The sequence below is a fragment of the Cryptotermes secundus genome, unplaced genomic scaffold (assembly GCF_002891405.2).
Source record: "Cryptotermes secundus unplaced genomic scaffold, Csec_1.0 scaffold462, whole genome shotgun sequence".
Classification (NCBI taxonomy): Eukaryota; Metazoa; Arthropoda; class Insecta; order Blattodea; family Kalotermitidae; genus Cryptotermes; species Cryptotermes secundus.
Window position 1 is genome coordinate 1,422,673 of NW_019724744.1, and position 14,597 is coordinate 1,437,269.

The 14,597-nt window shown below is 39.3% G+C and overlaps 1 protein-coding gene across 2 annotated transcripts; it reads left to right on the top strand.

Annotated features, from left to right (window-relative positions):
* Nucleotides 1–12,602, top strand: LOC111862841. Of its 2 annotated transcripts, XM_023848568.2 has the most exons (17): nucleotides 1–53; nucleotides 1,245–1,290; nucleotides 1,385–1,581; nucleotides 1,680–1,928; nucleotides 2,044–2,170; nucleotides 3,560–3,744; nucleotides 3,840–4,082; nucleotides 4,201–4,327; nucleotides 6,493–6,677; nucleotides 6,776–7,024; nucleotides 7,140–7,266; nucleotides 8,724–8,908; nucleotides 9,004–9,246; nucleotides 9,365–9,491; nucleotides 11,657–11,841; nucleotides 11,940–12,188; nucleotides 12,304–12,602. In XM_023848568.2, the coding sequence occupies exons 2-17, from the start codon at nucleotides 1,245–1,247 to the stop codon at nucleotides 12,430–12,432; spliced, it is 2,853 nt and encodes a 950-aa protein (XP_023704336.1). In that variant the 5' UTR covers nucleotides 1–53; the 3' UTR covers nucleotides 12,433–12,602. The 2 variants fall into 2 exon arrangements, with proteins under 2 accessions (XP_023704336.1, XP_033606697.1); XM_033750806.1 differs by lacking the exons at nucleotides 8,724–8,908; nucleotides 9,004–9,246; nucleotides 9,365–9,491.
* Nucleotides 12,603–14,597: the final 1,995 nt, after the last annotated feature.

A 14,597-nucleotide genomic window follows, 5' to 3' on the forward strand; every position in this document is an offset into this window, starting at 1 on the left:
TGTGTCAGACAGTCATCTGATCTTCCTTCACTGAGAAGCATCAGGAGTTCAAGGTAAGAACATGCAGTACTAATCAAAGGCAACTGAAGTGTGCCACAAATGCATTAATTTCATTTATATAGATTAATTTAAAATGTAACATAACTTTTAAAAACAGTATAATTATGTTTATGAGTGATAGTTCAGTAGTGCTGTTTATTGTTCATTAATATTGTGTATTTCCAGTATTAATTTCTACTATAATCACATAAGACGTGAAATTCTCATGGAGGAGTGTATTAAGATTACGATATTCCAGGCTTTGATGGCTTGTAATTTAGCAGATAGATATAGACGGTGATTTTAGTTCTGGCTCTGTGTTTTGCATGAGAAGTATGCAAGTATTAGCATGGTAGTGGTTAATTTGCATTGAGGATGGGGGGGAGATGACACAATATTACTAAGCCCCTGTTAAAAGCCATACACACACTATGATCCGTATCCCAGTTAGTGGAGATGATCTGATCTGCTGCACACCTTGCTGAGAATAACGGGGTCAAAAAAGAACATGGGTAGCATTAAAGTTTCGAGGGAAGCCTCCTTCTTAAGTTTAGATGACCATTAATATTGATGGCAGCAGATGATTTTACTGGATTTCTGAACTTTGTCCATAATCTGGCACAACCAATACAACAGAATTCAGACAAGAAGCCTGTTGCCATTTGGAGGTGGCAACAGATTCATTTGCCAGAGTAAGGTACCTACTCACTTCAGCCACTTATAACCAGCTAGCATCGCTCAGTAAGCTCATAAATCCAGCGTTTAAGTCCATAAATGCAGCTAGTATCAGGATATACCAATGAAATATAATAAGAAATCTTTTCATAAAAATGGTGGGAATATATTAAGATCTAGAATTGGTACAGGAAGGGAAGTTTTTAAATGGCCCATCTCTCTTAACCAAAATCTCAAACAGTAACACAATTTCACAAGAAACTCAGTAGGTTCCTCCAAAATATTGAAACTTTTCTACCAAATTACAAAGCACTACATCCCAGAAGACACTGATCTTAAAATCAAAAATTAATTTTATCAGACCAGGGTACTCTCAAGCAAATAGATGTAGATAATGTAATGTTTGGAGAATCAATACAAAAATAATTTTCTATTAACTAACTAAAATTAAATAACGTATTTTTGAATATCTAATGAAGAGATTCTACATAATCTCTTTACTAAATGAATGAATTATTTTGTTTCTGCAGATGAAACTTCCAATTGTGTTTTTAGCAGTTCTTGGCCTGGCATGTGGTAAGTAACAACGATGTTATGTAAACAGACTACTGACACAAATATTTCTTTGATCACAGAGTGTTATAATTACATGATTGATTCTCATTTATAGGCAAGTCCTTGCCGACTCGTAACCTCAACGATGACCTCAACGACTTCCTGGCACTTGTACCACTTGATGAAGTTCTCGGCATTGTTCTGGACTACCTTGCCAATGACCAAGAAGTACAAGAACTTATTCTTTACCTTCAGTCTGAGGAATTCCACAAAATTGTTATAACAGTTGAAGAACTGGACGAGTTCAAACTAGTGAGTATCATTGCGCATACATGCATTTCACAAGTCTACACGCAACACAGAAAGTGATCCATTGAAATCTGACTGGTGACTGCATCTGTCCATTCTAGCTTATTAAAATCCCTGAAGAACTCGGCATTGATGTCAATTCAATCATCAATTTGATCCATGAAATCATTGGCCTGCCTCCATATGCAGCAAGAAAGAACACTCGACGGGGTGTAGGACTCAACGGTCTCATTGATGATTTGATTGCAATCCTTCCAATCGATGACCTGAAGGCCCTTTTTGAGAAGAAACAACAGACCAGCCCAGACTTCAAGGCTCTGATTGATGCCATTCAGTCACCTGAATTTAAGGTAAATATCCAGGTTCTGAATCTTGTCTTACAAGTGTTGATGGAGTCTCAGCTTACAGTACGAACTTAGTTCTATTAGACCATGTATGTGACAGATGTTTCTCTTTGTCTCACAGAGCATTCTAGACAAGTTGGAATCCCTTCCAGAGTTCCAGAAACTGCTGCAGAATCTGCGAGACAAGGGAGTTGATGTGGACCACATCATTGAGTTCTTGAAGGCCCTCTTTGGACTATCTCGGCGGGGTAAATTTTGATTCATCTACCAAGTAGAAATTTGAAAGAATATCCCCATGTTCTATTTTTAGCCATATGCATATTCTCTAATTGTGACTGGAACATTGAAAATGTCACATTTTGTAGGGAATTTCCACAATTTCATGAAGATTAATTTGCAATGCATACAGATCAATATTGACAATTCTCTTCTGGTTACTTCAATTCAGTTTTATATTTTAGGCAACAGAGCAGTCCACAATTAATTCACAAGTGTACAGAAGAAATTTGAAACAAAATGCTAATAATAACATAAAATGAAATATGAATATCCTTATATCATTAGAAAAATATCCTATGTATATAATATTGCTATGAAATATTCTTTAGGAATTGCAAATTGTGTGAACTGGATTGAACTGGCCCAGTGTTAGTGCAGTGGTACTATTTTGCTATTATATGTTGCGATGCTTATTTCATGTAAGAAGAATTTTCATGAATACCTGAGTAAATATAATCTACTCTACAAACACCTAACATTAAGAAGCTGGTCAAATAGTTGCAGGAATTGACAATGGCTACTGCTCTTTACACATGTTTATTTAATGACACTGTCTGTAGCTGTGACAGCACAGCATCAGGCTTAGGATGTGTAGTGAATGATGATTAGAGAGAATGGGATGGAAGCAGTAACTTCTTATGAAATAAGAGGTGCTGCTGTCGCTTTTGGCAAAACAGGATGCCCAGTCCCAATTCTGCATACGTTCCACTGCCCTCTATTACGGTCATCCTGTGCATACAATTCAGCAGAATAACAAGAACTAGAATGTTATAGGTCAGATTTCAGAAGTAGAGAAATATGTTAAAAAAAGTAAAGTGCAAAGTTATTTCTGTAACAGGCCATGATGGCCCATAGGGTTGTGAAATGTCAAGGATCCCACATTTTCTGCAGACACTCGACTCACAGATGGCGGTAAGGTTGTCAGCCTTAAGCTCCAGCTGCCCTTTATGCTCCAGGAAGGCCCTAGTACTCATTTCTATTAGAGGTTGAGTCGACCCCAGGGCCAAGTGTGCTTAGAATGATTAGGTACATTAAAAAATTCACCTCATCAGAACTCTGAACCTGTGACCTTCTTGCTAGCAGCATAGTGCTTCAACCAACTACGCTACTGGTAACTAAAACTAAATCAATTTTCAACACGTGTAAACTTTCTACCTGCCTGCTGTAAGACAATCAGAATAATACCTCAAACTTAAGTTTGTAAACAAATTATCTGGCTACCTCTCCTCTGAATAAATCTAGTAGTTCCCTTGTACAAATATTACACACACACACACACACACACACACCCAAACACAAGATCATAATTCCTAGAAAGCAAATAAAGTAAGAGGAGACTCGTGGTGCTTCTGACACAGGAACACGCAGCCTCAAAGATGACCTGAAAGATCTCCTGGACGTCATACCACATAAAGAAATTGGTGTCATTGTCTTGGACTATGTTCTCCATGACAGAGAAGTGAGCGACCTTGCTATTCACGTCCAGTCCCCTGAATTCCGGCAACTGGTTGAAGCAGTTGTAAACTCAGACGAGTTGAAAGACGTGAGTATCTTTTTTGAATGGGCTTCACAGACATTAATCTGATGCAGAGTGTATTTTGTTAAGTTCTGACTGGCAACTGTATTCCTGTTTTCTAGATCATCGCACACCTCAGAGACCAAGGCGTTGTAGTCATCAGCCAAGTCAATGAACTGCTTGGCTTTCCTGCACTCTCTCTGGGAGACAAGGCCACTCGAAGGGGTGAAGGAGTCAAGGGCCTTGTTGATGATGTGATTAAAGTTCTTCCTGTTGAAAGGCTGAAGGAAATTTTTAGAGATAAATTGCTCAACAGTGCTGATTTCAGGAGGCTGATTGATGTCATTCTATCACCTGACTTTAAGGTAACTATCCAGCATCTGAATCTTGTCTTTACAAATGTTGACAGATTCCGTGATTACAGTATGAACATCCTTTTGTTAGACCTTGTATTTGACAAAATGTTTATCGTTCTTCTCACAGGAACTTGTACGTAGACTGAAAGCCACATCAGAGTTCAAGGAACTGGAAGATGATCTACGAAACAGGGGAGTTGATCGGGATTACATCATTCAACGCTTGAAAGAGGCCTTTGGACTATCTCAGCGAGGTAAAAAACTTTTTTGTCTCTATAAGCTGGATATTAAAGAATTCCCCTTTTTTTATATCTAGCTGTGTACAAATTTTCTAACTCTGAGTACTCATCATATCTGTTGACAGTACAACACTTTTTGAGTCATAGCCTTCCGTAGATAATTCTAGCAGATCGCATCTGATTTTCACTTCTTTGGATTTCATGACAATCTTTTACAAAGCAATGTCATCAGCCTTTCATCCAACTCCTAACCTGGAGGACCAGATCCATATATTTATATTCCACAGAGACAGGGTTTCCCAGTTCTACCCCCGAGCACTGGGTTTCCTGTCTGTCGCCTTCTACAGCTCGCAGGGCTGCAATGGATGTATCTTAACCTGCCTCCACACAGGGAACTATGAATACTCTATTGATAAATCATCCAGCCTTCAGAGCTCTCATATCTTTGATGCACACTAATAAGTTAGGCACAGACATGAATTTGAATCCGGAAACTGAGAGCTCTGAGTTATTCCAGTTTGATGTGATGTTCATTTGGATACTGAAATCTCCATACCTTCTATTCAGACCTATGCTTCAGGCAATGGAGCAGTCCACAATTATTTCACAAGTATCAACAAAATATGGTATAGGACACTCCTAATATATGATTAAAGATGAATTTCCTTGTCACTGAATAGTCCCTAAATAGTGTTACTCTGAAATGCTATATACAATCTGCAATAGAATACAATAGAAATGGCTCATTACTGATGTTGTGGTCAGTTATGTTGATTATTTAATGCAATTTTTGTTTATCTAAAGATGAATTTTCATGACTCCTTGAATAAATATGAACTTACTTATTCATGGAGCTGAGGCTTTCTGGAGGAGCTGCCAATTCTGCAGCTACTCAAGAATTTTCCCGCATTTTATGGAACCTGAAGGTTCATTACCGTGTTCACAAGAGCCCTCCAGTGGTCCCTATCCTGAGCCACATCAATCCAATCAATACCATCCCATCCTATCTCTCTAAGATCCATTTTAATATTGTCCACCCACCTATGCCTTGGTCTTCCCAGTGCTCTCTTTCCTTCTGGCTTTCCCACCAATAATCTATACGCATTCCTCGTCTCCCCCATTTGTGCTACATGCCCTGCCCACCTCATCTTTCTTGACCTGATCATTCTAATTATACTTGGAGAAGAGTACAAGCTATGAAGCTCTTCTTTATGCAGTTTTCTCCAACCTCTTGTCACTTCATCTCTCTTCGGTCCAAATATGAACTGCTGTATAAATATGCAGCACTAAGGAGTTGGTTTGTTAGATGCAGAAGTTGCTGGTACGTACCACTCTTTCCACAAGTTCCTGTTTACTTTCTTATTATGGACAGTGTTAGCATATCAGGTTACAAAGTGTGTAAAAAAATTTAGTGTGGCTTAGGGAACGACATGGGAGGAAGTGCTCATGACCTAATTTGAGACACTGGGGGGGGGGTATTAATGTAGGAGCTCTACCAAAGTGTCTGTCCCAGAGTCTGACATGCAACATCCCATAAATGAGGCATGAAAGCTAAGCGCTCAATTCCAACTTCTTATTTGATATCGAAACACAATTTTGCGAAACATGTTTTGTTAATTCGAAAAAGTGACATAATCTACTTATGAGGATACTAATATTTCATATGGTCCAGAATAGTAAATACTGTGACTGCATGATGGAGTTGGTGGTGTGAAGTAATGTACCACAATTACTGACATAGAGGCTTTTGAGAATTTCTGCAGCTGTACTTATATCACTGAAATCCAGTTTTATATATTAGGGGCCTTGAGGGACACTCAGAGATCATGAGTTCACTGAATATGCACACTGTGAACTTGATAAGTTCTGGGAATGAGAGTTACATTTGTAGTTAGATAGAGACCTTCGTAGACTAGCAATGTGGACTAGGCAGTTTTACTCTTTAGAAGTATCCCATGTGCTTCTTTTGGTTAACGTGAACACTGCAGCATGGGATTAGCACATTCCAGTGCTTTGTATAGCTGCCATCTTGTGCTTCTGTTTAAGACTGCTTGATAGAATTCACATCAGCACAATAACAAACATTATCACCATACATGCACACAAACCCATTCATTTAGGTATCATAAACATTAAAATGAAAGTAAATTCACTGGAGCCTTATGATTTCTCTGATGTAGGAACCCGTAACCTCAACGATGACCTCAATGACTTCCTGGCACTTGTACCACTTGATGAAGTTATCGCCATTGTTCTCGACTACCTTGCCAACGACCAAGAAGTACAAGAACTTATTCTTTACCTTCAGTCTGAGGAATTCCACAAAATTGTTATAACAGTTGAAGAACTGGACGAGTTCAAACTAGTGAGTATCATTGCGCATACATGCATTTCACAAGTCTACACGCAACACAGAAAGTGATCCATTCAAATCTGACTGGTGACTGCATCTGTCCATTCTAGCTTATTAAAATCCCTGAAGAACTCGGCATTGATGTCAATTCAATCATCAATTTGATCCATGAAATCATTGGCCTGCCTCCATATGCAGCAAGAAAGAACACTCGACGGGGTGTAGGACTCAACGGTCTCATTGATGATTTGATTGCAATCCTTCCAATCGATGACCTGAAGGCCCTTTTTGAGAAGAAACAACAGACCAGCCCAGACTTCAAGGCTCTGATTGATGCCATTCAGTCACCTGAATTTAAGGTAAATATCCAGGTTCTGAATCTTGTCTTACAAGTGTTGATGGAGTCTCAGCTTACAGTACGAACTTAGTTCTATTAGACCATGTATGTGACAGATGTTTCTCTTTGTCTCACAGAGCATTCTAGACAAGTTGGAATCCCTTCCAGAGTTCCAGAAACTGCTGCAGAATCTGCGAGACAAGGGAGTTGATGTGGACCACATCATTGAGCTCTTGAAGGCCCTCTTTGGACTATCTCGGCGGGGTAAATTTTGATTCATCTACCAAGTAGAAATTTAAAAGAATACCTCCATTTTCTATTTTCAGCCATATGCATATTCTCTAATTGTGACTGGAACATTGTAAAATGTCACATTTTGTAGGGAATTTCCACAATTTCATGAAGATTAATTTGCAATGCATACAGATCAATATTGACAATTCTCTTCTGGTTACTTCTGTTAAAGTCTCCCTTCCTTCAATTCAGTTTTATACTTTAGGCAACAGAGCAGTCCACAATTAATTCACAAGTGTACAGAAGAAATTTGAAACAAAATGCTAATAATAACATGAAATGAAACATGAATATGCTTACTGATATATTGGGTTTTTGGACTTTATCCATCGTCCTGGTTTTTAAGGTAACAAATAAAAACACAAATAAAGTCCAAAAACCCAATATATCAGTGTGTTATACACCATCGTCAGAATCCTATAGTAACTACATGAATATCCTTATATCATTAGAAAAATATCCTATGTATATAATATTGCTATGAAATATTCCTTAGGAATTGCACATTGTGTGAACTGGATTGAACTGGCCCATTGTTAGTGCAGTGGTATGTTTTGTTATTATCTGTTGCAATGCTTATTTTATATAAGAAGAATTTTCATGAATACCTGAATAAATACAGTCTACTCTACAAACAGCACAGCATCAGGCTTAGGATGTGTAGTGAATGATGATTAGAAAGAATGGGATGGAAGCAGTAACTGCTTATGAAATAAGAGGTGCTGCTGTCGCTTTTGGCAAAACAGGATGCCCAGTCCCAATTCTGCATATGTTCCACTGCCCTCTATTACTGTCATTCTCTGTTTACAATTCAGCAGAATAACAAGAACTAGAATGTTATAGGTCAGATTTCAGAAGTAGAGAAATATGTTAAAAAAAGTAAAGTGCAAAGTTATTTCTGTAACAGGCCATGATGGCCCATAGGGTTGTGAAATGTCAAGGATCCCACATTTTCTGCAGACAGTCGACTCACAGATGGCGGTAAGGTTGTCAGCCTTAAGCTCCAGCTGCCCTTTATGCTCCAGGAAGGCCCTAGTACTCATTTCTATTAGAGGTTGAGTCGACCCCAGGGCCAAGTGTGCTTAGAATGATTAGGTACATTAAAAAATTCACCTCATCAGAACTCTGAACCTGTGACCTTCTTGCTAGCAGCATAGTGCTTCAACCAACTACGCTACTGGTAACTAAAACTAAATCAATTTTCAACACGTGTAAACTTTCTACCTGCCTGCTGTAAGACAATCAGAATAATACCTCAAACTTAAGTTTGTAAACAAATTATCTGGCTACCTCTCCTCTGAATAAATCTAGTAGTTCCCTTGTACAAATATTACACACACACACACACACACACACACCCAAACACAAGATCATAATTCCTAGAAAGCAAATAAAGTAAGAGGAGACTCGTGGTGCTTCTGACACAGGAACACGCAGCCTCAAAGATGACCTGAAAGATCTCCTGGACGTCATACCACATAAAGAAATTGGTGTCATTGTCTTGGACTATGTTCTCCATGACAGAGAAGTGAGCGACCTTGCTATTCACGTCCAGTCCCCTGAATTCCGGCAACTGGTTGAAGCAGTTGTAAACTCAGACGAGTTGAAAGACGTGAGTATCTTTTTTGAATGGGCTTCACAGACATTAATCTGATGCAGAGTGTATTTTGTTAAGTTCTGACTGGCAACTGTATTCCTGTTTTCTAGATCATCGCACACCTCAGAGACCAAGGCGTTGTAGTCATCAGCCAAGTCAATGAACTGCTTGGCTTTCCTGCACTCTCTCTGGGAGACAAGGCCACTCGAAGGGGTGAAGGAGTCAAGGGCCTTGTTGATGATGTGATTAAAGTTCTTCCTGTTGAAAGGCTGAAGGAAATTTTTAGAGATAAATTGCTCAACAGTGCTGATTTCAGGAGGCTGATTGATGTCATTCTATCACCTGACTTTAAGGTAACTATCCAGCATCTGAATCTTGTCTTTACAAATGTTGACAGATTCCGTGATTACAGTATGAACATCCTTTTGTTAGACCTTGTATTTGACAAAATGTTTATCGTTCTTCTCACAGGAACTTGTACGTAGACTGAAAGCCACATCAGAGTTCAAGGAACTGGAAGATGATCTACGAAACAGGGGAGTTGATCGGGATTACATCATTCAACGCTTGAAAGAGGCCTTTGGACTATCTCAGCGAGGTAAAAAACTTTTTTGTCTCTATAAGCTGGATATTAAAGAATTCCCCTTTTTTTATATCTAGCTGTGTACAAATTTTCTAACTCTGAGTACTCATCATATCTGTTGACAGTACAACACTTTTTGAGTCATAGCCTTCCGTAGATAATTCTAGCAGATCGCATCTGATTTTCACTTCTTTGGATTTCATGACAATCTTTTACAAAGCAATGTCATCAGCCTTTCATCCAACTCCTAACCTGGAGGACCAGATCCATATATTTATATTCCACAGAGACAGGGTTTCCCAGTTCTACCCCCGAGCACTGGGTTTCCTGTCTGTCGCCTTCTACAGCTCGCAGGGCTGCAATGGATGTATCTTAACCTGCCTCCACACAGGGAACTATGAATACTCTATTGATAAATCATCCAGCCTTCAGAGCTCTCATATCTTTGATGCACACTAATAAGTTAGGCACAGACATGAATTTGAATCCGGAAACTGAGAGCTCTGAGTTATTCCAGTTTGATGTGATGTTCATTTGGATACTGAAATCTCCATACCTTCTATTCAGACCTATGCTTCAGGCAATGGAGCAGTCCACAATTATTTCACAAGTATCAACAAAATATGGTATAGGACACTCCTAATATATGATTAAAGATGAATTTCCTTGTCACTGAATAGTCCCTAAATAGTGTTACTCTGAAATGCTATATACAATCTGCAATAGAATACAATAGAAATGGCTCATTACTGATGTTGTGGTCAGTTATGTTGATTATTTAATGCAATTTTTGTTTATCTAAAGATGAATTTTCATGACTCCTTGAATAAATATGAACTTACTTATTCATGGAGCTGAGGCTTTCTGGAGGAGCTGCCAATTCTGCAGCTACTCAAGAATTTTCCCGCATTTTATGGAACCTGAAGGTTCATTACCGTGTTCACAAGAGCCCTCCAGTGGTCCCTATCCTGAGCCACATCAATCCAATCAATACCATCCCATCCTATCTCTCTAAGATCCATTTTAATATTGTCCACCCACCTATGCCTTGGTCTTCCCAGTGCTCTCTTTCCTTCTGGCTTTCCCACCAATAATCTATACGCATTCCTCGTCTCCCCCATTTGTGCTACATGCCCTGCCCACCTCATCTTTCTTGACCTGATCATTCTAATTATACTTGGAGAAGAGTACAAGCTATGAAGCTCTTCTTTATGCAGTTTTCTCCAACCTCTTGTCACTTCATCTCTCTTCGGTCCAAATATGAACTGCTGTATAAATATGCAGCACTAAGGAGTTGGTTTGTTAGATGCAGAAGTTGCTGGTACGTACCACTCTTTCCACAAGTTCCTGTTTACTTTCTTATTATGGACAGTGTTAGCATATCAGGTTACAAAGTGTGTAAAAAAATTTAGTGTGGCTTAGGGAACGACATGGGAGGAAGTGCTCATGACCTAATTTGAGACACTGGGGGGGGGGTATTAATGTAGGAGCTCTACCAAAGTGTCTGTCCCAGAGTCTGACATGCAACATCCCATAAATGAGGCATGAAAGCTAAGCGCTCAATTCCAACTTCTTATTTGATATCGAAACACAATTTTGCGAAACATGTTTTGTTAATTCGAAAAAGTGACATAATCTACTTATGAGGATACTAATATTTCATATGGTCCAGAATAGTAAATACTGTGACTGCATGATGGAGTTGGTGGTGTGAAGTAATGTACCACAATTACTGACATAGAGGCTTTTGAGAATTTCTGCAGCTGTACTTATATCACTGAAATCCAGTTTTATATATTAGGGGCCTTGAGGGACACTCAGAGATCATGAGTTCACTGAATATGCACACTGTGAACTTGATAAGTTCTGGGAATGAGAGTTACATTTGTAGTTAGATAGAGACCTTCGTAGACTAGCAATGTGGACTAGGCAGTTTTACTCTTTAGAAGTATCCCATGTGCTTCTTTTGGTTAACGTGAACACTGCAGCATGGGATTAGCACATTCCAGTGCTTTGTATAGCTGCCATCTTGTGCTTCTGTTTAAGACTGCTTGATAGAATTCACATCAGCACAATAACAAACATTATCACCATACATGCACACAAACCCATTCATTTAGGTATCATAAACATTAAAATGAAAGTAAATTCACTGGAGCCTTATGATTTCTCTGATGTAGGAACCCGTAACCTCAACGATGACCTCAATGACTTCCTGGCACTTGTACCACTTGATGAAGTTATCGCCATTGTTCTCGACTACCTTGCCAACGACCAAGAAGTACAAGAACTTATTCTTTACCTTCAGTCTGAGGAATTCCACAAAATTGTTATAACAGTTGAAGAACTGGACGAGTTCAAACTAGTGAGTATCATTGCGCATACATGCATTTCACAAGTCTACACGCAACACAGAAAGTGATCCATTCAAATCTGACTGGTGACTGCATCTGTCCATTCTAGCTTATTAAAATCCCTGAAGAACTCGGCATTGATGTCAATTCAATCATCAATTTGATCCATGAAATCATTGGCCTGCCTCCATATGCAGCAAGAAAGAACACTCGACGGGGTGTAGGACTCAACGGTCTCATTGATGATTTGATTGCAATCCTTCCAATCGATGACCTGAAGGCCCTTTTTGAGAAGAAACAACAGACCAGCCCAGACTTCAAGGCTCTGATTGATGCCATTCAGTCACCTGAATTTAAGGTAAATATCCAGGTTCTGAATCTTGTCTTACAAGTGTTGATGGAGTCTCAGCTTACAGTACGAACTTAGTTCTATTAGACCATGTATGTGACAGATGTTTCTCTTTGTCTCACAGAGCATTCTAGACAAGTTGGAATCCCTTCCAGAGTTCCAGAAACTGCTGCAGAATCTGCGAGACAAGGGAGTTGATGTGGACCACATCATTGAGCTCTTGAAGGCCCTCTTTGGACTATCTCGCCATTAGCAAAAGACTGCATGACTCTTGACAACAAATTAAAATATTAATTTGATTTCTTATCTGTGAGACAACATGGCAATGTATATGTAAAACAAGATAATAGCTGTTTCTTTTTTATGTGTTAATAAAATGCATACAATTATAAATAAAAATCGATGACTTATCTCAATCTTGAATTCTGTTTTTTGGTATTCAAGTTCATTCCTGTCATCCATCAGCATATTCAAAATGCCAGTGATTCCTGTTCTATCATTATGTATGTTGGTTAGTTGTGAGAGATGGTAATACAGATATAGAGGGTGTAAATAAATATATGTTACAATGCCCTGTGGTAGATAGATGGGTTCAATCTGATCATATTTTAATACACTCATGTCCAGAAACGCTTTGTTTACACACTAGGGACTCTGAAATGTGAAGGAAAGTGCCCTTATCAATTACCTCTGCGGCTTACTGGTGACATTTACCAAGCATATCTCCAAGAGACCTTATCAAGCTGCTGGAAGTGGTGCCTTTGGAAGTCTGTTGTGAAATGTGGTTCCAGCTTGATGGTGCCCAGGCAACTGTGAGTATTTGGATGAAACCTTTAGCAACAGAGGAATTCGATGTGGAGGCCCAATAACCTGGCCTTCTTGCTCCCCTGACTTGACTCCTTTGGATTTCTTTCTCCGGGGTACATGCAAAGCCTGGTGTATGCGACTCCAGTGGGCACACATTATATTGTGGCAAGAATTGCAGTAGCAGCTGGAACCATCCGGGAATCTTTCAAAGAGTTCAGCATAACATAGCCAGGCTCTGTAGAACATGCAGTGTATTGTATTGTATTTATTACATGTTCCAGCACATCCATACAAGGCCGAAACCATTGGATACAGAACCTATCACACCACAAGCTAGCTAAATCAGCAAGTAGCCAACAAAACAATGCATATAAATCCACAACAATAAATCAAGCATATGAAACCCTACACATCACTGCAACTACAAAACCTACCATGTGCATATAAAATATAATAAAAAAATTGGAACATATATATGACAATAGAGCAAATGAAGTCAGGGGCTGCCACTTTGAGCAACTTTTAGAAGTAAAACAATGATAGCATCCCCTAAAACTTCTGCATCCTCTCGGAAAATGTTGTGACCCTTCCTGCAAAAAGGAAGCTTTCCTGGACATGGGTGTATTAACAAAATATGATCAGATTGAAGCCATTTATCTACCACAGTGTTGAAACATATATTTATTTACACCCTGTATAATCAAAATATGTCAGGAATTGCAGTACGAGTTACTTATGCTTCTGCCTCTCAATATCAGCACATCTTATTCAGTCAAACTGTCTTTCCAGAACTTCCGAAGCTCATAGTGTGCATATTCGTTGACAGAATTTCAAAGCATCCATCAAGGGCTATAATGTGTAGAAGTGGATCATTGGGAAGGTTACTTGTGGGAGCTATAGGCAGAGATGGGATTCATGAAATTCTTTCCTTTAAATTTCAGCTGCAAGGCCCCATGAAAGATCTAAGGTTCTCACAGCAGTGACTATGAAGAATTCTGTTGTCTGGGATACAGTGCTGTGTAGTCTGTTGAAAATCAAATAATGTTTTGGAGGAACATGTTGCCCCCATCTTCAGCTTTGCTTGCTACCTGCTTCATGGTGGTTTCCTGTTTGACTTAATCTTTGACCCTGAATATGCAGGTGACATATTCCTCTGAAATGTCAGCTTATTCATTGGACTATATGGTGTTATACCCCAGAAGAGAGAACTCTGTCTCTAAGTGGCTGATAACAAGCTACCAGATGACATTCCAGAAGAACCTTCATACAACTCTTCCTTCCACAACACAGGATCTGGAATGCCCCTTGCCTTTCTTCCAAATTCTATTATCAATTTCATAATCATTTCCAGCTTGAAGACATATCCCCTGTGCTTAACTAATTAAGCACTACACCATGAAAGTGTATGGGGCAGTGGATGTATATATATCCACCATTTTCTTGACCTTGGCACTAGTTTGAGGTGAGCAGTTAGCTTCGCACCCCTGTCGCTTTACCCCCAGGGATAGAGCCCCTGGTACTCATTGGATAGGAGGCTGGGTGGGCCCCAGAGCCAGTCTGGATTATGTGGAGAACAGAAAATTCTTGACCCTACCGGGACTCAATCTCCAA